Raw genomic sequence first — 27,121 nt, 5'->3', positions numbered from 1 at the left:
AGACCCCTGCCCTCGCAGAGCTCTGGGGCCAGCCTGCCACGGTGCCTTTTCCCACCACCATTCGTCACTCCTCTGCACAGAGGCACAGTCAGCATGTCCTTGTTCAATGCAAATTTGTTACCTAGCCGGAGTAACGCATTAATCCGCCAACACCAATTCATCATCGGTTTTCACATTAGCAGAGAGCAAGGCGAGATAATGGAACACAGGACAGGTGAATTTTGATGAAGAAGGAGCAAGAAAAGCAGAAGCATGAGTCACCGCTGGTGAGAAATGGCTCAGCCTTGGGGCTGGGAGGTAGGGTAGCAGAGGGGATGCGGGTGAGGGCCCCAGGCGGGACAGGACCTGGGCCGAGTGGCTGAAGACAAAGGTTTTCTCCTCTTCAAAGCCAGGCTGCAGAATCACTGCCAGGGGTGGAAAGATCCTCGGGGTCATCCCTGTCCTTATACACATGGCCTGAAGCCTGGGCCTCTTCCTAGCAAGCTGCTTCCATGTCTGTGTTGGTCAATGTCGGGTCCAGCAGGTGCTGTTTCTGTCCAAGTGCTCTTTTGGGTCTGGCTCAGGTGGCTGCCCTGGCTTGGTGCGTGGGGAGGAGCCGCTGACCGCCTCCCTCCGCAGTGGCAGACACATGTCCAAAGTCAAGAAGAGGAGGGGGTTGGGGAAAGGGGCGTGTAAATGCTTTGGCCTAGCCTTAGCCAGCTTCAGGTCACTCTCATTTCACAGTGGAGAAATCGAGGCTCTGGAGTGTCCCCCACTTGCAGGTGTCAGTCACTGGTTAATGGAGGATCTGAGACTGGGACCTCGATCCACACCGCGTGCCCAAGCTTCTGGGCTCAGTGGGATCTGAGACTGGGACCTCGGTCCACACCGGGCGCCCAGACTTCTGGGCTCAGTGGGATCTGAGACTGGGACCTCGATCCACACCGCGTGCCCAAGCTTCTGGGCTCAGTGGGATCTGAGACTGGAACCTCGGTCCACACGGCGCGCCCAGGCTTCTGGGCTCAGCTGAACAGCCCCGTCTCAAGAGGCGGAGTTGGAACTCCGCTCAGCCAAGGGGAGCCCCAGAGGGCCACAGGAAGGGTGAGGGCTGCAGGGCGACATCAGAGCTCCCACGGGGGAGAGGGGGCGAGGGGGGGCGGCCAGGGGAAGGGGCGTCTTGGCCCAGCGCCCCCCCTTGCCGTGGCCCTCGGCCCCGGGGGGGTCCGGGGCTGGGGGGAGGCGCAGGGACCCCGCCCCCGCGCACCGGGCCGGGAGCGCGCGCTGCGGGGCCGCAGCCGCAAGGTGGCGCCGGCGCCACGAGGAAGCGCCGCGGCCGCTCCCGGGCCGCCCCAGCCGCCGCTCGGCCGCCTCCTCCGAGGAACAATGCGGCGCCTCCCGGCGTAGCGCGGCGCGGGGCCGGACGCCCACCTCCCTCCCTCCCTCCCTCCCGCCTCCCGAGCGCGGGCCGCCGGGCGAGCGGGCGGCAGAGCGGCGCGGGGCCCTCGCCGAGAGCCATGGGCGCGGCGCGCTGCGGGGCCGGGGAGCGGCGCGGCCCGGAGGCGCGGGGGGCCGGGGCGCGGGCGCGGGCGCGGGGCCGCCTGTAGCCGGCACCGAGGGCGCGGGCCGGGGATGAGGGCGCCCGCGGCGGGGAGCCCGTCTGCGCGCCGCGGCGCCGTCCCGCCCAGCGAGCGAGCCCCAGCAGGCAGACGCGCGGCCGGCGGTCGGGGGGCGCGCCGCCCCCGGGCCCCAGGGAGGTGAGGCGGGAGGGCGGACACGCAGAGACGGCCGCCCGCGCCCTCGCCCCCGCCCCCCGCAGCCGCGCCGCTCCTCCTCCCCGCCCGCCCAGGCCGCCCGGACCCGCGCCCCCCGCCCCGCCCCGCCCCGCCCCGCCCCGCCCCGCCGGCCCCGGCCTCGGCCTCGGCCCGCAGCGGGTTCGCGGCTCCCACGCGGCGGGAGCGGGGCCCGGGACGGTGCGTCCGGCCTCGCCCGCGGCCCGCCGCCCAGACAAGTTTGCACGATGATCACAGTCAACCCGGATGGGAAGATAATGGTCAGAAGATGCCTGGTCACCCTGAGACCCTTTCGGTAAAGTTCCCTCCCCGTCGGCGCGGGCAGGTCCTTTCCTCCGAGGGGGCGCGGGGTAGGTAGGGGCGGGCGAGGTCACCCCCACCCCCCAGGTGCCTGTCCCGGTGGCCGAGGGGGCGGTTCGCGTTCGACCCTTGTGATGGCCGGTGGGGCCGCGGGAGGGACGGAGCCAAGGTTCGGGTTCGGGGTGCGTGTGCGCGCGCGAGCAGCCCAGACACGTCCCGAGTTGGTCTAGCGGGGAGAGGACTCGGGATGCGAGGGTGGGAAGGGGGACAGAGGCACCCAGGCTGTGATCCTGAGCCCGGGAAGTCGCCTCGGCCAGGGCGCCCCTTTCCTGCCCCTCGGGGGCCTCCCCACTTTGCAGACGCCCCACCCCCGGGGCGAAGTTAGGGCGCCGAGCAGGGCGGCACCCCCACCGGCCGCCGCGAGCCCTGGGTTGAGTCCTGCACCCGCGCCGCCCCGTTGCCCCCGCCCTCTGCTCGCACCCCCTCCTCCCCACGGGGTGCGGGCCTGGCTCCAAGGGAAGGTCCCGAGATTGGAGCAAAGATCACCCCCCCCCCCCCCCCGCCTGCCCCTCGGCTGGGAATTGGACCCTCGGTGCAGGCCGTGCGGAGTTGGTGGCCCGGGAGGCGCTGTGGAGCACAGGGCAGCAGAGCCGGGACCTCCGGGAACCTTGGGGCAGGATGAAAGTGAGGACCGACTCCGGCACCCCAACCTCCGGCGGCCAAGGCCAGGCAGGGCTGGGGCCAGGCAGGGCTGGCTTGTCCGCTGACCCCAGTCCAGGGACCCCCAGAGCCCAGTGGGACCGGGGCAGCTCCCTCCTCTCCCTGGAGCCCGCCAAGCCCTCCTGCTGCCCCGGTCCGGGAGGAGATGCTAAGTGATGTGTGCCTGGCAGGGTGCTGGGCAGCAGGCAGAGGGCACCCAGGGAGGGGCGGGGGTCGCACTCCGGATGCGGCCACAGGTGGGGTGTGGATGCCACTGTGCTCCGCTTGAGAAGGAACTGGGCAGACAGAGGCCCCCCCCAAAGGCTTGGGCTGCCAGAGGGAGCAGGTGTTGAGCCACTGCCCCTGCCAGGCCCTGGCTGATCCCCCTCCCAGCCCCTGACCAGGAGACCCTGGTGTCTCCGGGCCTCCCAGCACCTCCTCGGTGAGCCTGCCTGCTGTGTGGAGCTGAGGAGACCGCTTTCCCGACGGCAGGGCTCAGGATGGACCACCGCCTCCGGAGGACGTGGGAAGGGAGGATCGTAGAGCTGGCGGTGCCAAGAGTAGGGCCTTGGGCAGGCGACAGGGAGGTGGCTGGAGCCCCGACAGAGGGTTCCCATGGGAAGCAGGTGGGGAAGCAGGGGGGTAAGCAGGCGTCTCTGGAAAAGGCCTTACTCCTCCAGGGAAATCCTCGAATCCCTGGCTGATGCTGACCGGTCAGAGGGTCCCCTTCCCGTGTCGAGCCCGCCGTCCACGTCAGGGGAGGACCAGCCAACTGACCGAGCTGTGGCTGGACATTTTCTGGTGCAATTGGAGGCGGCGGGAGCCAGCACCACGGACAGCGCCCGCTCCCCGCGCTGCGTCCCTCTGGGGTCCTGGTTCTTTCAGGCTCTTATCTGAAGGCGGGATTCTGAGGTGGGATTGCATAGGTTCCCCTGCCCTCAAGTTGTGTATCTTCACCTAGGGTCTCCCTAGGCTGCCCAGAGACCCACAGCCACCAGTGGAGTCTTTGTGTCCCCTTCAGATGGAGGGGGGCTGGCCTCCAACCACAGCACCTCTACTTGTTAGTTTTTAACTAACAGGGGGCCCTGTTCCTTCTCTTTTCCCAGAGCCTCTGGCAGGACCCTTATTCTGTAGTTGCTCCTGGAATGTTGCCTCAATAGATACATGGGGGACGGAACCATTTTAACTCGAATCTGCTCTAAATGGCCCTAGGATTGACGTCTGGCAGAGAAGTTTGTCGATGATGTGTGTTGAGGACTTCAGATTCTGGCCTAAAAGTATAGATCCCTTTCTCATAACAGGTGTTCGGACCCTGCGGCCCAGGCCTCTAGCTCTAAATATGATTCCATAGCTGCAGAGGAGGTTTGGGGACGTGAGGGACAATAAATTTGAGGCTTCTGTCCTTGTCGTCAAGCTGGGAGGACAAAGAGCTGATTCCCTCAGGATCTTCCTGGGTGTGCAACCACCGGCCTCCTCCACCGTTTCTCTGGCTGCTGTCCTTAGACCAGCCTAGCTTCATCTTGGGATCCCAGGGCCCCAGCCCCGAGCTTGGTGGAATTCAGTGAGAGGTCCCTCGGAGGTGAGGGAGCAGTGTCTCTCGTGCAGTCTCTCCTGTCCTCGCTGTCATCTCCTGGGGAAGCCCTCACTGCTTTCTCTACTTTGGGGTTCAGCACCCTCTCTGATTTAATCTCTAACAGTTTCATTTAAATACGGGGTGAGAATTTTTATTGTGCTTTTATTTTCTTTTGCAATTGTGTGTTTTCTTTAATGGGCCAAGTTTTAATTAAATACTGCTCTGCCAGCTTCAAATAATGAAGATTAAAATGCATAAAGCAAGTCTTGCGTGGAGATAAAAATGAATGTGGGGTTGAGGGTGGTGGGGGGAGGTGGGAGTGCTGGAGGCCTCTAGCATGACTTGTGGGGCTCTGTGGGGTGAGGCTGGCTCCACAGGAGATGGGCTTCTTCATCCTGACCAGGGCGAAGGGCTCCCCATTCAGCCCTGCCAGTTCTGCAAGTCCTCTGATACATCCAAGGTTCCAGAACAGCTCCCCAAAGCTGGGCTGGTTAGCTCAGTTCTCCTGTTTGGGACCCAGAACCTAGTATGAAAGCAGTAGGAGCCTGGGGTTCCCTGCTGTCTCCCTGGAGCTACTCCCATGCCTGGCACCTGGGAAATAATCAACTATGTGTTGAAGGAATGAGCAAGAGTCCTGTTTGGGCCAGTGCCCCAGATGACACCCCATGCACAGGGGTCCACTCACTCTGACCAGTCCAGTGCTGACAACTATTGTGTGCCTGCCTGGTGAAGATGTGAGTTAGGCAGAGTCTGGGCACGGAATGTGGCCACATGGCCACACGGCCCTGCGGTTGCAGATCTTACCCTCTGGTAGGGATGGGGGCACATGCCACACCCCCTCGAACATGATAAGGAGGTGTTCAAGCCAACTCATGACTGATTGTGGTGGCAAGACCTGTGAGCACAGCGCTGAGCTGGGCCCAGGTGATTGATGGGATCCAGGTGGGTTTTGTCTGGACCAATTCCTTGCCCTCTGGCTGGCACCAGCTCCTGCTGTTTCCATCCATACCAGTGCTTCTCAAACTTTAGCATGTATCAGAATTGCCTGGAGAGCTTGTTAATACGCGGTGCTTGTGCCACCCCCAGAGTGTCTGATTTGGCAAGCCCAAGATTGGAGCCCAAGATTTTGCATTTCTAACAATTCCGAGGTGATGCCGGTGCTGCTGGTCTGGGGAATCACACACTGAGGACCTCTGCTCATGAGCCAGGCTCTCTCTGAAGGCTAGAACTTGCCTGAGCTATGCCTGTGTCATTGTCCCTTGGGGTTTTGTGTGAGGCTCACGGCCAGCCCCTTGTAGTCGAGCTTTCTTTATTCTGTAGCGATGAGGGACGTGGTCCAGGAGCTCAGCCCTGGATCTCTTGTTCCCACATCCATCCCTTCCATCCTCACTCCCTCACCCATTCCTTTGTACAGAGCCCTTGCTGGTTGGGGGTATGGAAAGGGCATTCCAGTGACCTGTTTCTGACCTGCCTTGTTGCTCTCCACAGGCTCTTTGTCCTGGGCATCGGCTTCTTCTCACTCTGCTTCCTGATGACGTCTTTGGGAGGCCAGTTCTCTGCCCGGCGCCCGGGGGACTCCCCCTTCACCATCCGCACAGAAGGTATCTTGGTGGGGAAAGGGGAGTCAGGAGTGGATGCAGGTGTTTGTGGGTTGAGGAGAAGGAGGCCTCTGAACCAAGCGACTCAAGGAACTCTCTGGGACTCTGTCCCAGGGATCCTGGCCACCTCATCAATGGATGTGTGAATGGAGAGGGGCCTTGGCTTAGGCTGTGTGACCTTGAATGGTGCTTTGCCTTTGGTCCTGGCTATGATCATCAGGCTACTTCTGGCCAACTGTCAGTCCAGGGAAGAGCCTTGAGTCAGGGCTTCCCAGGCATCAGAAGACGCTGCTTGAGTGGCTTCTTTCTCTGTGTGTGTGTTGGGGTGAGTGTTTCTGAATACTTGTCCCTCTGAGACACACCCACTCTGTGCTTTTGATTCAGGCTGTGGCCACAGCCAAGGGGGCAGAGGGGAAAGTCAGAGGGCAGTCCTGGCCATGGGCTCACATGTCTTATTTCTGAGCTTTTGGGACACAGTTCAGACCTTTGTGGCTCCTTGCCCACATGACACTTGTGAGGCGGTGGAAAGGGGTTCAGAGCATGGGCTTTGGGGGCCAGATGGACCTGGTTTGTACCCTGGTTCATTACCTACCAGCTGTGTGCCCTTGGCCAAGTCACTTAACTCATTCACAGAGAAGAAAAGTAATGACCATCTTCAGGCATGGGATTGAATGAGCTCCCAGCAGGTGGTATGGAGGGGTTCAGACCTAGGAGACCTCCTAAAAGATGGACCCTCCTCCCTTCTCTTTCTACTCAGTGAAGAATGGCAAACGGTGCAGAGTCCTGGTCAGTGTGTCGTGGGGGCTCTTCTGGTAACAGTGGGAAGGAGGACCCCAGGGTAGTGGGGCAGCTGAGGCAAATAGGGTTTCTGGAGCTCTTCAGCAGGCTGGCTCGATGGCTTTCTCCTACTGCTCTGGGGAAGTCTCTGTTTGAAGTCCACTTTCTCAAACCCCCAGAGCTCGGCTGTGTGGCTCCCCTGTTCCCAATGGCAAATATACCGTCAAATAGAATGGGCTGTCACCTAGGGTGGATGCTCTGAGGGGCACTTGTTCTGCCATCTGGCATCTCATCATTGGGTTTATTCCTTTGGTTTCACATGTACTCTAAACTTGCAAAGCTCCTGGCAGCAATTTCACATTTATTAGTCATTCAAGCCTACATGTAAATGAACGTATCCCACCTCTGACTCGCAGAGATGCTTTGGTCTCTGAGCTCCTGTTTTCTCCTCTGATAAATGGGGATAATACCTGTGTGCCCAGGGTTGTCACGTATGGTGTTGCTATAACACATATGAAGGGGCTTGAGCAGCATCTGGCAAATAGGACAAGCTCCATCAATATTTGTTGTATGTATTCAGTCTGAGATGGGGACACTGCAGAAAAGGCTGTTTTAGGGAAGAGGGCGGAGGAGATGCGGGGATTTCTGCACAGGAGATGGGTGTGCATTGAGGCTAGAAGAGAGGGTGGGCCGGTTGTGGAGGTGCACTTTTGAGGAAGCTCAGGGAGGGATACTGGAGGTCATGGTGGGGGGATGATGGGGATGTGGAGAGTACGGAGATGGGTTGTAGGGAGCGATACTCAAGCTACCTGGTTGCCACTCCTGCAAATGGGATGTGTCTGCGTGGGTGACTGCTACGGGGGGCTTAAGGAAGCTGGACCTTCGGAAAGGTCAGGGATCCAAGAGATGGGAACTGGGGGCTGGAAGAGGAGTGTGGTTCTGGTTCTTGCTCATCTCCCTGGCATGACCTTGTGGGAGCCCAGCCGTGCCATGCATTGGGCATTTCTGTCTGGAGAGGTGGTAGGAGTCCAACTCCAACCAGATCTGCGTCTTAGTGGTGGGCAGAGCCCTAAAGGGAAGGGGACTTGCCCAAGGTCATGCAATTAGATTAGAGGCATGTGTGTGTCTGTGTGTGTGCGTGTGCACACAGTCATGCACACGCTTAAGCTTTCTTTTTTTTTAAAGATTTTATTTATTTACTTATGAGAGACACACAGAGAGAGAGAGAGAGAGAGAGAGGCAGAGACACAGGCAGAGGGAGAAGCAGGCTCCATGCAGGGAGCCCGACGTGGGACTCTATCCCGGGTCTCCAGGATCAGGCCCTGGGCTGAAGGCGGCGCTAAACCACTGAGCCACCCAGGCTGCCCCACGCTTAAGCTTTCCATTGGAGCGTAATATCCATAAACTGAATGCATCCATGCAACCAGCATCAAGATCAAGAAACAGAACGTGATCAGCCCCCAGAAGTGCCCTCATGCCTCCTCCCACCCATTACTTCCCCAGGGATGTCAGGACCCTGACTTCTCATAGCACAGGGTTTTGCCTGTTTTTCAGACTTTATGAGAATGGAATCACATAGTGGATATGGTTTTGTGTATGTCTTTTTTTCCCTCCCATTATTACATCTGGGAGAGTCATCCGTGTCATGGTGTGTGGTTGTAGACATTTGTCTTCACTGCTGTGGTGTGAATTCCATTGTGTGAACGCACCACATGATGTTTATCTCTCTAACTGGTGGTGGACATTGGGTTGCTTCCAGTTTGGGGCTGTGTGGATAGTGCTGCTGGGAACGTTCTGGTACCTGTCTTCTGGAGGACACATGTAGGCATCGCGGTTGGGTACACACAGGGCGAGGTTGCTGGGTCTCCTGTCTGTTGTGACATCAGTTCTCAGAGCAAGTTCAGCCAAGTCAAAGCCTTTTCACATTTCCTGAGCCCCTGGGCTGGAGGCTAGGCACCTAAAATGTGGAACTAAAGATGAGGAGGAGGGGACGGATGAGGAGGGAGGCCTCAGAGCTCTGGAAAACTGACCGGCTCGATTCATATCCCAATTCTCTTTGTCCCTCCCCGTTTCTTTCATGCCATTGGATTAAGTTGATTCTTTTGGAAAGACCCAAAGCAGGGACTTGGAGGAGCCCCAAGTTTACACTGTGGGTTTAAAATCCTGATCCTGCAAAACACACCTCCTCAAAAGACACCCCCACACTGTGCCTGGAGGCGCCCTGCAGGAAGCGGCCCTGCAGGAAACCTAGGAGGTGCCAGCGTTTCTGCCTAGGAGCCACCTGAGCCATGCACTGGGGCTGGAAGGGGGGCAGGCGGGAGGGGCCTGGGAGGGATCCTGGAGGTCATGGAAGGGGGTTGGGTGTTTGCATTGCAGGGGCATCCCCGTGTCTGTGCAGCCCTGGGGCAGAATCTGGAGAAGGAAACTCAGGAAGGCAGTGCCATTTAGGGAAAAAATAAAAATCCTTGCTTTGGTCAACAAAACCATGTGAGCACACAAGCGGGAGACAGCCTGTCCTGTCCTGGCCTGTCAAGCCTGTCGGAGAAGGAGGTCCCCCCAGGATGAGGCTGGGGAGGGGTGAGGAGAAGAAGGAGTGTTCTCTAAAACGAGGAGGGCCCTACTGGAGACTCTGTGGGCTGTGGTCTCTCGGAAGAGGCTCTGGGCTCCCCTCTGGGCCAGTTTATATTTTGTGATGAAGTTCTCTAGTTTGGGGATCATGTCCTTCTAGTTCTGAGCACTCATCTTAAGATTCAGGAGGGGGAAGGAGGCTGGCAGGAAGCACTTCATGGAGAAGTCTAACCTAATTCCCTCTTGCTGCAGGTGGGCCTGACTTGAGCCTTGGGGGAGGGTTTTTTGCGTGCTCCCTGCAGACCCCAGCCCCTCCTCCCTGCCTCCTGGCTCCACTTCCCCTCTCTTGTCCTAAGGAGGATGTGCTTCCCTCCTAGGGACAGTGGCGGTGGGGGGTGAAGTTGTAGCTGAGGCCTCTCCGCTGATGCTGCTGTGGCTGCAGATTCCTCAAGCGTGTGTGGCTGGCTGTTCTCCGCTGTTCCCCAGCTCTCTATCTTGTCTTGAAGAAGTAGAGGCCAGAGGCTGTCTCTGGGGAGAGGCCTGGAGGCAGAAGGGCCTTGGTTCAGCTGCCTGTAGCCGCCCTGAGGTTACCCTGTGGCTTGGCCCTGCTAGACCTTCCTGCCCCGCAGCTGGGATTCGATCCTAGGGAATATCAGAAAAATATTTCCCTGCTCCGTGGCTGTCTCTGGCCTTGGACCTGGGTGCCAGGAGCCCTTCCTCGCAGAGGCTGGTGATGGCTGGGGGACCCAGGGCCTGCCCTTGTCTCCTCTGGGCCACCCAGAGCCCAGAGCTCCGGGGGCCTCAGCTGGTTTCTGCGGGGCGGCTGTGTGTGGAGGGACAAGTGTACTCGTGTCTCCAGCTGTGCAAACACGAAGTCACAGTCTCTGTCTCAAGGGCCGGGGGGGGGGGGGGGTCTCTTATCTGGCGAGGTGGGGGCTCCTTCAGTTTCGAGGGACCGGGAGAAGGGGTTGGGGTGGGGATAAGAAAGGAGGACAAGGCGGGGACAGGGAGGATGGGAGAGACAGACACGGAAACCGTGTGCTTTTGGGGGGGAGGGAAGGGAAGGGGACGAAGAGAAGGGAGGGGAGCGGAGAGCAGGGGAGGGGAGAGAAGGGAAGGGGAGGAGACAGGAGGGGAGGGGTGGGGAGGGGCCTGGGTGGTTAATAAAGCACCTCTGTCTGTGACCCTGAGAAGCCATTTGTATCTCTCGCATCCCGCATCCCCACGTTCCTTATTTATATGGAAATATGGGGGACCGCGTGTGAGGCTGGAGACGGGTGTCGCTGGGCCTTCACATTAAATACATTTCAATTGAGCCCACACCCGGAGCGGAGCAGTGAGGTGACTCAGGGCAAGCTGGCAGGAGCTTGCTAGGCTGCCAGTCCCCGGGTGGGTGGGGGCAGCCAGGGAGCCGCCCCCCCACCCCCCACCCCAAGTGGTGGGGAGCTTCCAGTGTGTGCCACCTGCAGGCAGCAGGGCCCACCTGGAGCCCCGGGTCTGGGTCCAGTGTGATGGATGCGTCCTTAGGGACCCATCTAAGAGGGGCCATGTGTCTCCTTAGCCACATCCCTAAGCCCTGCGGTCTTCTGGGGTCACTCTTTCCGTTGACATTAAGGAATTGGCTAATCCTTCCTATGAGGCGCCATCCAGAGCCCCCCATCTCCAAGGACTCTCTGGGGGAGGGGCTTAGGTCTCCCCGGCCCCCTCTTGGTCTGATCTGCTTCTGTGAATTATCCCGCTCCTGCGTGCGGCACTGACCTAGTGGGAAGGGCACCCGCTCCCCTGAGCCCCTGCCCAGAGTAGGGTGACGGCGTGGGGGCTGGGACCGTTGCTTGGGCACAGCAAGCGGATGACAGTTCCTTCTGGCCTCCCAGCAGCTGGAGCTCCCCCCCTCACCCCACATCACCCCTCTGGCTGCCCTGCCGCCCCCGCCTCTGAGCCCCTGGGCCTCCTTCTGTCTCCTCTTCTCCCAGACCTAAGGAGGAATCTCCAGTCTCCTTCCTACTTGAATATGCAGAGTCATTTAGCTTTCTCTTTGTCTCACTGCTCTGGGCACCTCACTCCTCTGCTCTGGCCCACCCAGGGTGTAGGAAAACAGAACTGAGCTCTCTCTCCCTAAGGGGATTGTGGCAGCTTCTAGAGCAACAGTTCTTGCCTCTCCTGGTACCCTAATCTCGAGAAGCAGGTTGCAAGCACCAAGCCAGGAGTCCCAGCCCACAGAACCTCAGGGTGCAGTAAGTCTGACACCCTCATTTTACAGGAGGAGAAATTAAGGCCCAGAGAAGGACACCGACATGCCCACCCATCCCGTGCCCATGTGGCTGGTGATGGAGCAGGTGGAGGGTGGGCTTTGTTACCCCCACCCAGCCTGTCCCAAGCCACGGGGCTGCCCCAGCTCTGCTTGGCTCCTGGGGTCCTGCAGCTCTTGGCCAGATGGTGCAGTTTTTCCAGGAGGGGCTCAGGCAGCGAGGAGGAGCAAAGGAAGTTTGAGATGAGCTCAGACACAGGGGCAGCAGTGTGACAGGGCAGGGTGCCAGGCCTGAGGCATTCCGGGGAGCAGAGCACTGCTCCAGGAGGCGTGATGTGGGCTCAGTGTCGCTGGGGCGCCGCATCTGCACAAGGGAGCTGCTGCCCGGGCTCTGTGGTCCAGGTGGCCCTGGGTGCCCTGGCCAGGTCATGGTTGGAGGGCCTTGGTTAACAGGCTCTGACTTAGGGTGTCCCCAGCTGTGGTCTCTCTCCTTGGTTTTATCCCATGCTTTTGGGGGAAGGGGCCACCCCAGCCTGAGCTGTGAGCATTGGCTCATCAGGGCTGCCCAGGGAGGTCGGGCAGGCTGTGCACTGCACAACTCCAGGAGTAGGTAGCAAGCAGTGGCCCGGTCAGATCATCTGATGTTCCCCTATTTTTCTAGCTGAGATGATGGGAACCTTCCCCTTGTTCTACTCTGTGCTCCAAGCACCAGTTGAAAGTCAGGTATTACATTTGGATGGATGATGGGCTTGGGTAGGAGGGTGGGGGGTCTCAGGGATGAGAATGATTTAAAAGACCCACCATCACCCCAGCTCTGTGGAGTTGAAAAGAGAGCGGGAGCTATTTATATCTTCTTGGATTGATTGACTAACCCATGGAGTACTGAGTGAGTGGGGTGGAGCAGAGCGGGGGGAGAAACCTGCTTCGCTTGACACAGTGGTGAAATTTCCCAATCCCAACTGGTTTGTTAAAAACCCACCCAGTTTTCTGGGAAGGCGAAGTGGGAAGGCTGCTCGTTACTTCGCAACTGGTGTGGAGATGGGGTAGAGGCAGTTTTTCTTTCTTTCCTTCCTCTAGATGTGCATTTTTCACCAACACCCCACCCCGAGCCTTCTCATTCTCAGGCGACTCCGTGTGTGTGAGCATGCGTGTGCGCCTTGGCCCCCCTCTTTAGCTCTGTCCTAAGGTTGGAGCAGCCCCTCCTCCAGCCTCCTCTCTTCTCCCCACCTCTGCCCCTGGTTCCCTGCCATGCTCTGTTCCGCCCCCTCCTGGCTCTGTGACCATGGATGGCAGATGGGACCCGGTACTGTTGAGTTGGGGACACCGAAGCTGATAGTGTTGCCATGACTGTCCCTTGGCCACATGGCCACATGGATGGGGGTGGCAGAGGCAGGTGAGAGCCTCTCTGAGCTCCCTGGGCCCTGGCCCTTTCTTTCCTGAGAAGCACATGCTGCTGGTGCCCCAGCCCTTGGCCTTCGGGATTTCCATGCTCATGTGCAGACTTGCACCTGCTGGTTTCCCCAGTGTGGTGTCTTACCCTCTCTGGGCCACCTCCCACTCCCTGACCAAGATTTCCTATAGCTCCCAAATAAACGACTTGCCCTCCAACCCTTGTCTTGAGGTTTGCTTCTGGGAAACCCAACCCAGGGCCCTCCTGCGCCCCGGAAGCCCCTGGAAGTGTTCAGGTCTCCGTGACTTGGCTCATTTGCTGTGAGAGGTTCAGAGCCAGCCCTTGGGGGTTTTGGGGAGCCAAGTTGGGGATTGCAGAGCCTGGAACCTGAGTATCTGTAGACCTCTGGAGGGGCTGTTAAAACCTTCACGTGACTTGATTGAAAAGAAAGGCAGGAACCACTCTCCCCTCCAGCATGTGTGGCCCCAAAAAGCGGGAATCACTAGAAGGGAAATCTTGGGGAAGCCCAGCTGGTTAATGGGATCTTGGTTGAAGTGCCTTGTTTTCATTTAATTTTATTCTTCACAACGTCTCCCTTGCCCCTCAGCCCAGGAGTGGATCCTCGGGAACCTGAAAGCCAGCTGAGAGTCGGGACAAATTCACGATGGTCTCCTATGGCGGGGTCTGGGATTGTGGAGTGGGGCAGGGGTCTGCTCGGGCCCCGAGCCCCTTGAACACGGGCTCACAATGTCTCCTGTACATGCACACCACGTGGGGGGCAAGCAGAGTGCAGGTTCCTGGGCGGTCCTAGAGGTGTGAATCAGCCGATCGAGACTAGGGCCTGAGAATCTGGATTTTAACAGCCTGGCCAGGAGATTCAGGCATGGAGTGGCTGGTTGACTGCACTTTCGAGAGGCCTGATCTACAAGATCTGTCTGGAACTCGGTGCTGGGGGCCCTGGGGTTCCGCACCCCCACCCCTGGCCTTCTCCTGTTTTTTCACAGACTTGGGATTAGGTCTAAAGCTCCATTTTGCAGGTAACCAAACAGAGGCCCAGAGGCATTAGGATGATTTCCGTGTCCCCCAGCTGGTAGGGAGCAGAGTCGGCCCAGGGCTCTGTACCCCCACACAACGAAGTGAGGGGATTTCCTGTCCTACAGGGGTGAGGGGTGGGGTGGGCTCACTCTCCTGCCCAACTCCTTTGCCTGGGAAAGTGCGCGTGGGGCTGGAGTCTGAGCCACCAGGTGGCTTCAGGTGGCCTGCAGGCTGCGGCTGAACCTGACGGCGCCCGCGCTCTGTCTGCAGTGTTGGGTGGGCCCGAGTCCCGCGGCGTCCTCCGCAAGATGAGCGACCTGCTGGAGCTGATGGTGAAGCGAATGGACACGCTGGCCAGACTGGAGAACAGCAGTGAGCTGCACCGGGCTGCTGGCAACGGGCACTTTGCTGTGGACAGGTAAGGGGTCCGCGGGGGCGGGGGGGGCGGCGCGGACCAGGCGGCGTGCTGGGCACTGGGGCGCAGCCTCAATGTGCACTCCCGGAGCTGGCGGGGGCACTCTTGGTCAGCCCCCTTCTCTGCTAACCCGGACGAAACTTAGAAGCATGCAGAAGCCACACAGTAATACAACCCAGAGCTCATTTCCACTCCCGGATTTTACAGCTGCTAACGTTTTGTCATATCGATGGCCTGACGTCCTTTTTCCTTTTTAATAAAAATCACAGATGAAAGCTGGAGGGCCCTTTACCTGCCTCCCCATGGAGACAAGTGCCTTCCTGAGTTAGGTATCAGTGCTTCCAGTCCACGGTAACCGTTTGCGTAGACGTATTTTTATACGCACACGCTGTCAATACACGGCGTGTGGCGTTTGCCGGCCGCACACGAGTGGCATCCCGCAGGGCATTTCCTCCACCTGCTTCTCTCACTCAACCTGGCACCTTTGAGCTTTGTCCACGTGGATTGTCACATGTGGATGTGCATGTGGATGGGATGACCCCAGTGGTGGTTACCTGTCCTCTGCCGACGGGCCTGGACCATTTTTGCCTTGGTTTATTCATTCTAAATATTCCCCTACGGAGCCTGGAATGTCCAGAGGCCTCCTTCCAGGTAGCTTAGGAGCGGCCCCCCGGAGCCCACGCTGTGAAACCGAATCGTGTGTATTAGGTGAGTAAGTGATCTGGAACCCAGAGGCGGAGGGAGTGTGAAATCAGGCCCATCCGGATGGGGGGTGTTGGCCCTCAGACTGTGGAGGGAGGTGCTTGCTGCCCACCCGTCCCAGGCAGACGAGCGCCCCCTGATCTCTTTTCAACACTGAGGTTCTTTGTGAGGTGGATTTGCTTGATGCTCTTCTAACTGCTAAAAACTAAGTTTGAAACCCACACTTGACACAACTTCGGAAAAGCTATATATCTTGGCCAGTGTGATTTGCTGAAAGCGTCCTGCTGCTGAAAACTATAGTTGCGATCCACACTTCTAGACAATTTGTAGGAAAGCGGTAGCTCAGCCAATACGTGAAATGTAAAAGCCAAGGCTCCAGGGATTTCCTGTTTGGAGTTTGGCAGAGTCAAAGTTAGAGTGCTGGCGGTCAGTCCTGGTTATGGGGGGGCCCCCGGCGGCTGCAGGAAGGGGTGTGTGTGACGGACCCCTCCTTTGGACCGCTGTGGGGTCCTTTGCCCCGTAGCCCGCCTAGGCTGGGCTGCTGGCCACGGCGCCCGCCTCACACTGGCCTTGCTGATCGAATGTCCTGGATGCCCAGTCGGGTCATCTGGTGTCGGCGTGCCTACTGCATATTCAGTAGCATTTATGGACAGCTCACCGGGTGCCCGGCATCGTCCTTACCGCGTCCCCTCAGTGGTGGTGTCAGCCCCACTTTATGGGTGCTTCAATCTCCGTCACATTGAGGAGGACACCGAGGCACAGAGAAAATCAGGAAGTCACCCTGAGGTACGCAGCTGTTTGGGAGCTGGCCTGGCTCTGGGCCTTGACCAGCGAATGCCGGAGCCCATGCTTTTTCTTCCTTCCTTCCTTCCTTCCTTCCTTCCTTCCTTCCTTCCTTCCTTCCTTCCTTCCTTCCTTCCTTCCTTCCTTCCTTCCTTCCTTCCTTCCTTCCTTTCTTTCTTTCTTTCTTTCTTTCTTTCTTTCTTTCTTTCTTCTTTCTCCTTCTTCTTTTTCTTCTTCTTCTCTTCTTTTTAAGATTTTTTACTTATTTATTTGAGAGAGAGCACATGAGAGAGAGAGGGAGAAGCAGACTCCCCGTTGAGCAGGGAGCCCGATGCAGGGCCCGATCCCAGGATCCCAGGATCAGGACCTGAGCTGAAGGCAGATGCTTCACTGACTGAGCCCCCCAGGCGCCCCTCAGAGCCCACGTTTCTCACCACTGCGCACTTGGTAGCCATTCATTAAACATGGGGCTGTGTGCGGGTTAGTTTTTATTCCTTTGCAAGACTTTTCATATCAAGTAACTCACAGCTCAGGGGAAGAGTATCCTTCATCAGATCTCTGTCTTGATTTTTTTTTTTTTTTTTTTTGGTTTGGAAAATGTAGGCATTTAAATGACAGTCCTGGAGTCTGGGATTACACGTGATGGTAGTGCAAGGAGCCTGCCACAGTGCTTGGCTCCTGAGTGGGCTGCGTGGCCATGTGCTGGGTGCCCAGTTGGATGCCCTCTCGCCAACCTGGGATCAGTATCTGACAGAGCAAACGAAACGGATCCACTCACGAAACATGTTTTGGTCCTACTGAGCGCCTGGCCCTGCTGCTGGTGCTGGGGCCTCAGTGTTGAGCCCTTGTCCTCACTCCTATGGGAGGAGACGGGTAGCAACCAAGAAACAGAAATAAGTGAGACTATGTCGGATACTGATGCATGCTCTGAAGGGTTAGGGGTGGGTGCCGAGGAAGGATCTATTTACTCAGGGTGGTCTAGGAAGCCTCTACTGAGTTGGTGATAGTTAAGCTTAATTCTGAATAATGGGAAGGAGCTGGGAGTAGAGAATTTGAAGTAGAGAGGGCAACAAGTACAAAGGCCCTGGGGTAAGAATAAGCTTGGTATGTTGGAAGAAAAGAACCGGTAAGAAAGCTGACATGGCAAAGCATGCTGAGGGACAGGAGAGGCCAACAGGGCAGGTGGCATGGAGCTTTGTGGTATTTGGGACATTCTTCTGAGACGTGTGGGAGTTTGTCCGAGAGCTCACAACCCCAGGGGGGATAGGATCTGGCTTTTTTTTTTTTTTTTAAAAGAGTTCCAACTGCTGTATGGAAAAGGGAAGCAGGGGAGCTGGTGGCAAAAATGGGGAGAGGGAGGTTAAGGTGAGTTCCCGCTGGGGCACGAGATCCTTTTCTGCTGTGTGTGCGTGGAGTGCATCTTCTCTAATCCAGCCCCACTCCCATGTCATCCTTTCCCCGTTCCTGCCTGCCGCCAGCTGTGCTGCCTCCCCTCTGGACTGCTGACCCAGCCTCTGTCCACGGGGCTGTGCATCAGGGTGAGGGCAGAGGACCGGCCTGGCCCTCCCTCCGCTGAGCAGCCTGCTGTGGGTGGCAGGGCAGAGGGTCAGGTCGCCTGCCTTTTGGGGGCAGGACGGGGTGGGGGAGCCACTGTCAGCTCCTTCAACGTCTCTCTGGTTTCCTCCAGTCCTGGCTTCTCCCTCCCTCCCCTGCCCTGCCCTTCCTCTCCTCCTAGGAGGGAGTAGTCCGTGCCACCTCCTAGCTCCATCCCGGGAAATAGCAACAATCCATCAAGACCAGCAGAGCCCATCAAACCCCATAGGCAGAGCCATAAATTTCAGGGACATTGTTGCTTCTGGTTTCAGGGGACAGAAATGGTGGGTGTGTCCAGGACATGCGGGGGTGTGGGGGGGCGGGCTGCTTGCTCATGTCTCCCCTCTGCACAAACACTGCAGCCCCTGCCCCACCTTAACCCCCTAAACCGACCCACCTGGGCCAGACAGGTGGGAGTCCTGCGGACCTGCATGCTGCTGTGTCTCCAGCAAACTCTGTTCATCTCACTTCGAAATGATCTGTGGCCTGAATAGCCCCCCACTGTACTCCTGCCCTGCTGGAAGCTTCTGGACTGTTGCCTCCCACCCGTGTCCTCAGGGAAAGCAAATTTGCTTTTTTAGCCTAGGAAAACCTAATTAGGGGTTATTTGCAGATTTGCTGCAAATGGCATCATATTATGTATCCTAAAGCCAAACAGTAATGATCTCTGAATTTCCCAGAAGGCTTCTCTGCCACAGCAAAGACGACCAACATTCCGGGCTGTTTTCATTCGAGTCAAATACGAGGCCGTATCTGCTGGACCTGTACCGTGTGTGGCGTCCGGGCCGGGGTTTCTAGAATGGGTGGAGCAGGCACAGGGGAACCAAAATTGGAGCCCTGTTCTCAGAGTGGCCCTGCTGGGGGTGGGGGAGCAACTGGCCCCCGGCCGTGCGCGCAGCTGGAGTCAGGACCGCAGGGCTGGGTTGGAAGCGCCAGGAGCCCACTTCAGGTGAGCCCTGCAGTGAGGGGCAGACTCGGGCCTGGGACTCAGCCTTGACCCTTCTGTCTCTCACTTGTATCCAGCCCATCGGCAATCTGTCCCCACCCTCCGAGTGTGCCCAGAATCCCAGCTCTCCCCTTTGCCCACCGCCCTTGCCCTCCTCCGACTGTTTATTTTAAAGAGAGATTATTTTAAAATACTAATTTGGTCAAGAGCCGCCTCTGTTCCCCACCTCCCCCAAGCTCCCAGTCACTCACCAGTGGCCTGTGACCCCCATGTGCCCAGCCCTGCTATCTTCCCACTTGCTCCCTGGGCTTCAGCCCACCAGCCTCCTCTCTATTCCTGTCGCACAGTGGTCTGTCTCCCTCTGGCCACAGGGCCTTTGCACAGGCCATGCCCTCTGCCTGGAATGCTCTTTCCTCAGATCTAGCCAGGTGAAAGAATTCATTTTCTCCCTCCTCTTCCTCCAGTTTTTACTCAAATGTCACCAATGAGTCCTTCCCTGGGGACCTATTTCAAATTGTACCCAGCCTCCCAGATTCCACCTCACCCTGTGTATTTTCATGATTTGCTTGTTCACTGTCTGTCTCCCAAGCTGGAACGTATGCTCCGTGAGGGCAGAGATTTTGTCTGTCTCATTTCTGGATCCCAGGGTTCAATAAGTACTTGCTGGAGGAAGGAAGGAGAGGCAGGGTGCTGTGGGCGCCCTTGGTGCTCTGTTACGTGTGAATCTGGGGACTTGGGCGTGTGGACTGTGTGCGACAGGACAGGGAGACAGAAGCCAGGTGTGTCCTGGCCACCCCCACCCTGGACGAGTTCCCATTCTGGACCCTGAGGAGTCGGCCCGCCTGGGAATGCCCGGTCACCGCCTTGTGGCCTGTAACGACCTGGTCGTTTCATGCTGGGAATCTGCTCAGGAGAAGAATCTTCACTTAGGAACATGTTTCTGAACATCTTGGTCATTGACTCCTTTTGTATTTTTATTTTTTTATTTCAATTTTCAAAAGATTTTATTTATTTATTCATGAGAGACACAGAGGAAAAGGCAGAGACACAGGCAGAGGGAGAAGCAGGCTCCCTGCAGGGAGCCCAATGCAGGACTCGATCCCAGGACCCCGGGATCATGCCCTGAGCCACAGGCAGATGTGCAACCACTGAGCCACCCAGGCGTCCCAATACCTTTTTTATAATGTCAAAAAGTTTGAGCAATGTGGTGCCTGGCTGGCTCAGTCGGTGGAGTGTGCAAATGTTGATCTCGGGATTGTGAGTTCGAGCCCTGTGTTGGGTGTAGAGATGACTTAAAATAAAATCTTGCCAAAACCTACAAAGTTTGAGCAACAATTTAAATGTCCACCGGCGAGGGCACAGCACGCAGACCGTGGTGCCTCTGCTGGGTGCGGCTTATGCTGCCATCAAACAGGAGGTTGACAGGGACATGTGGGGATTTTAGTGATAAGTGACAATGTGAAGAGGAGGTTAGATAATAATGAACAGAGTTGGATTACCAGTGTGCAGAAATCAATAAAAATAAAGTAACAATAAACAGCAGATCAAGATTCTTGTTTGTGGGTAAAGAGATGAAGGGTTTTTCAGTTTTTTTTAAAAAAAAAAAACCTCAAAAATGCTTCTAGACATTCTCGGCCACCTACAGCCTGAGCGAGGAGCCTCGGGGGTCTGCGTGAGTGTGGGGGGCAGGTGAGGGGACCCAAAATCTGGGAAGACAACTTTGGGGGCTTCTTTCAAAGGGTTGCCTTAGGGCACCTGGGGGCTCAATTCAATGTCCGCTTTCGGCTCAGGTCATGATCTCTGCAGGGGTGGGGGGGCTTGGGATCAAGGCCTGTGTCGGGCTCTCTGCTCGCTTAGCGGCAAGTCGGCTTCCCCCCTCCCTCTTCATCTCCCTCTGTGATCTCTCTCTCACTCTCTCTCGAATAAATAAATAAAATCTGTAAAGAATAAATAAATAAAAGGCTTACCCCACCTATGGCCCTGACAGGACAGCCTCCCGGTGGATGAGATCCGGGCGCTTGTCTGGCCCCAAGGCTGGAGGGAGGCCGGACTGGGTGGGAAGGGACGCAGGTAGCTGGGTGACAAGGTCAGGGCAGGAACCTAGCAAACGTGAGGATAAGTGTGAACGGGTTAAGCATCCTAACAAAGACAAAGGTTCTCAACCTCGTTTGCTGTGGGTAAGATGGGCAAGGTACACCTCTACAGTAGGATCTCAACGGGTCTTAAATAAAAGATACATAGGGGATTTTTAAAAAAAAATCCTCCGGGTAAAAGCCAGGTCCTGGGGTGTAGGAGTGGGAGCTGGACTCGGGCTCCTGTGTCCCCCAGTCCAGCTTCCACACCCTGGCCTTGCTGTGTGCATGGGGCACCGATCCCTTCGCCCAGTGTGGAAACCACACACCGCTCGACGCTGACTGCGCTCCTGTCAATGGTGGGGAGATTATCCATCCGTCTGTCTGTCTGTCTATCTACCATAAATGCACATATATTTCTTGATGCAAGAGAGACAAATGCTCTCTGCTCTTGCTTGAGGAGGGGTTGGCAGGTCCTCAGTGTCGTCCGGACCCCCCCACAGCATCCGGGGCTCTGGATGGGGGTGACTGGGGCCAGAGAAGCCGAGGAGGAGACTGGACCCTGGGCAGGGGTTCCTTACATCCCATGCGGTGTGTGAGAGACGGGGGGACAGACGGACAGTCACAGAGCAGCTCCCCGTCTGTGACGCTCGTGTCTCTGGCCATACGTGTCTGTGCGTCTCGGTCAGTGTGCGTGTGGGCCCCCGTGTGCAGAGTCTCCCTGTGTTTTAAAAGGAAAGCGGCTGGTTTGATAATAAAATAACAACTCCCAGCCAGCGTGCCGGCCAGCTGCGCGGAATCAATACTCTGTTAATTGAATGCAATCCTCATAAATCATGGGAGGAACATGAAATTAAACCTCCTTCCCCGGGCGGGCGTCCGGGAGAGCTTGTTCAAGGGGCCAGGGAATGAGGGCCAAGTGGGTGACTGCCTCAGGGGCTGAGGGGAGGGGCTGGGGCCTTCGGGGGCCTCTTGGGGGCCTGGCCTGATGGGATGGATGCTGGAGCTGGGCCCAAGGGGAAGTGGCCGCGGGGCCCTGACCCCAGGTGGTAGAGGGAACAGAGCATCCTGTGACCGGCTGCCTCTTTGGGGGACAGAGGCAGGCTGCCAGGGGGCTCCCGGAGGCCACTGGTGCTTGGGCAGGAGGGGCTGGTGGTCCGTCTGTGGGTGCAAGATAAGGGGTGCTTGGGCAGGAGAACTTTGGATACTATGGATACCAGAGCCTCTCCGAGTGGCTCCCCGGGGGTGGGGAGTGGGCTGACCAGAGGCCTGGCTTGGCCTTCTTTCACTTCTCAAGTAAGAAACGACTGGTGGGATGCCTGGTGCTTAGTAGGTGTGCAGAAATCACAGGGCCACGCGTCTCGAGCTCTGGGTGTGCTTCACTGTTTTGCAAACGCTGCAGGAAGGAGCAAGGTCTGGCGCAGAGAGCCAGGGTCTGAGTCCCTTGCTCCATCCCCAGCCCAAAAGCAACCTCGGGGACGTCACTGATGTCATTTTGTCTTTTCCTGGCCAGTTTCCCCTCGGTGCAGTAAGAGGCAGGGCTGGCAGGGCTCTGAGGTGTGCTACTTCCTAACCCCGGGCAGGTTCTCAGGGCCGCGGTGTCCCCAGAGAGGCAACGTGATGGGTCTGGGCCCACTGGGGCAGGGCACCTAGGAGCCCGTGGTGTGGGGGGCACCTGTTGGCTCTTTTCCTGTGTGACAAGAGCAGTGGTGGCCTCAGGAGGTGCCAGCGGATCCCGGGACATTGCTTCCCCTCTTCCCATTTCTGTCCTGTCAGCTCTTGGCCAACTTTGTGTCTCAGGCCGGCTCGGGCCACTCGGGCACGTTTGCTGGGAGACAGGGCAGGGCCTCTCCAGCCAGCGCCACGCGGGGTGGCCCTCAGGCCCGAGGACTGTGCCCTGGCTTCCAGCGGACTCTCGCGGAGCTGGCTGAAACAGCAGTGCTAATAGTTAATGATGACCAATAGTGAAAGCAGCTCCTCCAGCGGACGCTGGTTATGTACGTTGACCTTGACCAGCGGCCCAGTGAGATAAGGCCCACCCAGGCCTGTGATTCCCGGGTGAGGGAACTGGCTCAGGCAAGGAAAGGCCTGGCCCAGACGGCAGACCTGGAGGGGACGGGGCCCGGCCTGCATGGTCTGCATGGCCCTGTGGTCCTGAGAGCCGCGGCAACCATGTGACCACGCCACATTTGTCAGGGGTGACAAGGGACAAAGTCCCGTGATGCTTCGTGGAATGTCTGCCCAGCTGGGAGGGATGGTGGCACCCATCTGACCCAAAGTCCCGCTGGCCCTGAGAGCTCCTGATAATGCAGAAGGCCCCCTTCCTTCTTGCCCCTGCCTGGCAGCCGCAGCCTACAGGGTGGGGCCAAGAACCTCACCCTCCTCTTGCTGATCATGCCGTGGGGAGCCGTGGGGAGCCGTGGGGAGCCATGGGAGCTGCCAGGCCTTGCCAGGAGTAACCCGCTGCTACAGGGTGAAGGGCAAAGACGCCTCCGTGCAGAGCCTCTCCCAAATCTCTGGGTGGCCGTCTTCCCACCCACCCTGACGCGGCCCTGGGTCTCCCACTCCCACTCAGGCCGTGCCTCACAAGGCCATCGGGTCAGGCGCCTCTGGCTTGACCACCAAATGCACGCACCAAATATAAAACAGGAAAGGAATTAAAAATAAGCAACCAGTAGGGAGGATCAAAGAGCCCGCCATCACTTGCACCAGCAGCAGGGAGACAGGGTACTCAGCTGAGAAAGGCTGCGGGCATCTGTCCCCGAGGTCCCCCTGCCTTGCACCCACAATCCAAGGTCTGTACCCTGGTAACAGATCCTACGGGGTTAGGATTCGTGCTGACAGGGAGAAGCCTCCTGCTACAGCTCTTTCAGCCTTCGCCAGTAGCCGGGGGTGGGAGTGCGGGTGCAAAACCGTACTGAGGGGGACGCCTGGGTGGCTCAGCACGTTGAGCATCTGCCTTCATTCAGCTCAGGGTGTGACCCGGGGTCCCAGGATCGGGTCCCTCATCGGGCTCCCTGCATGGAGCCTGCTTCTCCCTCTGCCTGTGTCTCTGCCTCTCTCTCTCTGTGTCTCATGAATAAATAAAATGTTGAAAAAAAAAAAACACAATAAAACCATACTGAGGGGTCCACCCCCATGATGTCACTCCCTAGATCAAGGCCTTGGTCCTGAAGTCCTGCCCTCATGCCCACCCCTAGGCACAGACCCCTTGCAGGTGAACTGATAGCTGATTTTTCCACATAGTAGCCATGTGGCGCTGAGCAAGTAACTCAGCCTTGCTGGGCCTTGGTTTCCTCCTCTGTACAAAGGGCTGTTCAAAAGAACCATGATGTTGTCCAGAGAATTGTCTGGCGCCCCGCCGATGGGAGCACCCTGACTTCCTGCTCTCCTCCCCTTCTTCACGCTTCCCCGGCCACGGCCCTGCTGTGGTCTGCCATCTCCTGAGGCATCTATTTTCACTGTCAGTTTTTAAAGAGCACCCAGGGAGAGAGGGCTAATCATAGATTATTTGAAAATAGAAAGTACCGCACGGATGCTAAGTCCAGTTTAACACCAGTGACGCCGAGTCATTCTGTTTTGAACACGCTGAGCTTGGGAAATCAGACCGAAGCCACCTGCCCTCTTCAGAGCCCCCACTGGTGATGCTCCCCAGGAAACGCTTATAGTATGAACATCCTCCAAAAAGTGAAGTGCCTTGTTCTGTGGTCGGACACATGGTCCTTCCTTTGGGGGATGGAGTGGTGGCTGTGGCTGGGACATGAAAGCGTCTCGAGCATTTACTGAGTGTCTACTATATGCTGAGCATGTGACCCTCGGCCTTGTGTCTCATCCTCGGAGGTAGTTGAGGTTCTTCAGCTGTTACAGGAGCTACGCCCCGGAGTTCAGACAGGTTAGGTAACTTGCCCAAGGTCACATAGCTGTCTGGTGGAGTCAGGATGTGAGTCCAGGACCTCTGACTCTGAAGCCCTCACTCTTCCCAATTTCTGAATAACATGGGGAGTCACCCACCCGGGGCTCGAGATGTCACGCGTGGTCTCCAGCTGCTCATCTCTGGTCAAAGTAGCTGCAGGCTCACTTGGGCTTCAGGGAGAGGAGCATGGGTTGGAGAGACGTTCCTGACACGGGGGCCCAGGAGAACCCAGACTGTCCTTTTGGGACGGTCTAAAACCCATTTCCCCTCAGTGCTGCAGACAGTGATACATCAATTTCCTAGGGCTGCCATAAAAAAAAAAAAAATGACCACAAACTGGATGGCTTAAAACAATAAAAATTATTTCCTCTCTCAGTTCTGGGGGCTGAAGTCTGCAATCCAGGCATCAGCGGGGCCTTGTTCCTTCTGAAGCCTCCAGGGATCCTTCCTTGCACACCCAGGTCCTTGCGGTCTCTGCCTCCGCCGTCCCATGGTGGCCTTCTGCAGCACGCCTTCCCGTGGCCTTCTCATGAGGACACCAGGGACTGCACTGAGGCCCCATCTCATTCAGCATGACCTCATCTCAACTAATTACATTTGCAAAGACCCTATTTCCAAATAAGGTCACATTTTGCGGTTCTTGGTGGATGTGAATCTGGGGGAGGGGGCGCGGGAGAGGCTACTCAGCCCAGCTCAGGGATGGAGCTCTGGGCATGTAGCCCATGCTGGGCAGTGCCAGGCTCCATCCAGAAGCACGTTCCTGTCCTTGAGGACGCAGGACTCGACTGGGGGTTTCTTTTATTTCCTTTTTGTTTCTCTTTCAAAGATTTTATTTTGGGGGCACCTGGGTGGCTCAGTCAGTTAAGCATCTGCCTTTAGCTCAGGTCATGATCCTGGGGTCCTGGGATCAAGCTACTCAACAGAGGGAGCCTGCTTCTTCCTCTCCCTCTGCCCCTGCTTGTGTACTGTCTCTCACTCCCTCTCAAATATATAAAATCTAAAAAAAAAAAAAAAAGATTTTATTTTTAAGTAATCTCTACACGCAGCGTGAGACTCCAGCCTACAACCCCAAGATCAACAGTCACGTGCTCTACCGACTGAGCCGGCCAGGAGCCCCAGGCCTCCAGGGGGTTGCAAGCCAGCCACTTGCCACCACAGCCCAGCATCTAGGGGGCTCGGAGGAGCGATCTGGCTCCCGGAGGGTGGATGGAGCAGAGCCTTGAGGGAGAGGCACCTTCCGGGAGGCCTAAAGTGGGGTGGGGTCCCTTTTAAAGTCCAGCAGGACCTGCGGGGGTCCTGCTCGATCCCTGACAAGGGTTGTTTGTGCCCTGGGGTCTCTGGTTAGAGGTTGTGGGGGCGGGCGTACCTGGCCCTTCCCTGCCCGGGAGCACCCCCTGAGCTCCTCGGCCACCCATGCTCAGCACCAGCCCTGACCCAGCAGCCACGAGCTTCTGGCCTCCCACACGGTGGCCACCTCCTGGTGTCGGCTGAACGTCCCTTCCGGGCAGAGGGGTGTCTGTCCTGTCCCCGCAGGTCAGCAGGGAAGGCAACTCCAGGAGGCTCCCTGGAACTGACTGCGGAGCCCAACCCAGACGTCAGGTCCTCGGGCTCCTTCCCTGCTTAAGGGGGGCATCCTCTGCGGGTACCTGTCACCACCACCACCCACCCCCCCCCGCCAGAGGTGAAGCCTCCTGGTTCTTGAGAAGGAAATGATCTTAGACGTGTGGCCCCCCGCAGACTGCAGTGTGTAAACAGAACAGCAGCATGTCCCTGGTTTGAACTTTTCTTTTTTTTAAAGATTTTATTTATTTATTCATGAGAGACACACACACAGAGAGAGAGAGAGAGAGAGAAGCAGAGGGAGGAGCAGGCTCCATGCAGGGAGCCCGACGTGGGACTCGATCCTGGGTCTCCAGGATCACACCCTGGGCCGAAGGCAGGTGCTAAACCACTGAGCCACCCAGGGATCCCCTGGTTTGAACTTTTCACAGAGGACAGTGAGTGGGGGGAAAGTGTCTACAAAGGCTCCTTTGGGGTCAGAGGGTAGAGAAGAGCCGCCGGCCTGGCCCCAGCCCCTTCGGCCTTGGCATCAGCCACACCACGCCACCAGCAACAGCGGCCTCCGCGTGCAGGCCTACGTTTTTAGAGAATGACCATGAGGCACAGAGAGGCCAAGTGACTCGCCCAGGGTCACACAGCTCCTAAGAGGCGGATCTTCAGCTCTTTTTCTGGTTCACTGTAAAGGGCAATGCCCACCGCGCTCTTCCCCATGGCCTTCCTCGGCCACCTGAAGACCGAGGAGGACTGTTCCTATTCCCCTGCTGTCTGGGGACTCTGAGCAAAAGGAGCATCATCTTTTAGCCCCTCCCTCTTATCTGTAATCTAACAGAAGGCCAGTTGTGTCCTCCAGAAAGATAAGTCGACGCCTGAAGCCCGGTGCCTCTGAATGTGATCTGACTTGAAAATAGGCCTTGGCAGATGTGATCAGATTAAGATGGGGTCAACTGGATGGAGGGGGGGGCTAGTCCAGTGACCGGGTCCCTGCACCATGGGAGAATCTGGACACGCACAGAAGGCCGAGTGATAGCACGCAGAGGCTGGGTGATGCGCCCAGAAGTTGGGGGAGTCTCCCTCGGGGCCCCCAGACGGAACCCACCCTGCTGACATGTTGATTTTGGACTTCCGGCCTCCAGAACTGTGAGAGGATGAATTTGTGGTGCTGTTACGGTGGCCACAGGGA

General features: G+C 57.6%; 1 protein-coding gene across 3 annotated transcripts in view; it reads left to right on the top strand.

The window, feature by feature from the left end:
- Window positions 1-237: 237 nt before the first annotated feature.
- The window catches only part of MGAT5B (alpha-1,6-mannosylglycoprotein 6-beta-N-acetylglucosaminyltransferase B), a 72,332-nt gene continuing 45,448 nt past the window's right edge, over window positions 238-27,121 (top strand). The window contains exons 1-3 of one of the 3 annotated variants that reach the window (XM_038546505.1): window positions 238-266; window positions 5,830-5,942; window positions 14,228-14,375. In XM_038546505.1, the coding sequence (XP_038402433.1) occupies window positions 253-266; window positions 5,830-5,942; window positions 14,228-14,375 (275 nt within the window). In that variant the 5' untranslated portion in view covers window positions 238-252. Of the gene's footprint in view, window positions 267-1,901; window positions 2,065-5,829; window positions 5,943-14,227; window positions 14,376-27,121 lie in introns of those variants that run through there. The other 2 variants (XM_038546504.1, XM_038546503.1) reach the window with 2 other exon arrangements.

This window comes from Canis lupus, chromosome 9 (genome assembly GCF_011100685.1).
Source record: "Canis lupus familiaris isolate Mischka breed German Shepherd chromosome 9, alternate assembly UU_Cfam_GSD_1.0, whole genome shotgun sequence".
Classification (NCBI taxonomy): domain Eukaryota; kingdom Metazoa; phylum Chordata; class Mammalia; order Carnivora; family Canidae; genus Canis; species Canis lupus.
This window is presented reverse-complemented; position numbering and strand designations above follow the sequence as displayed.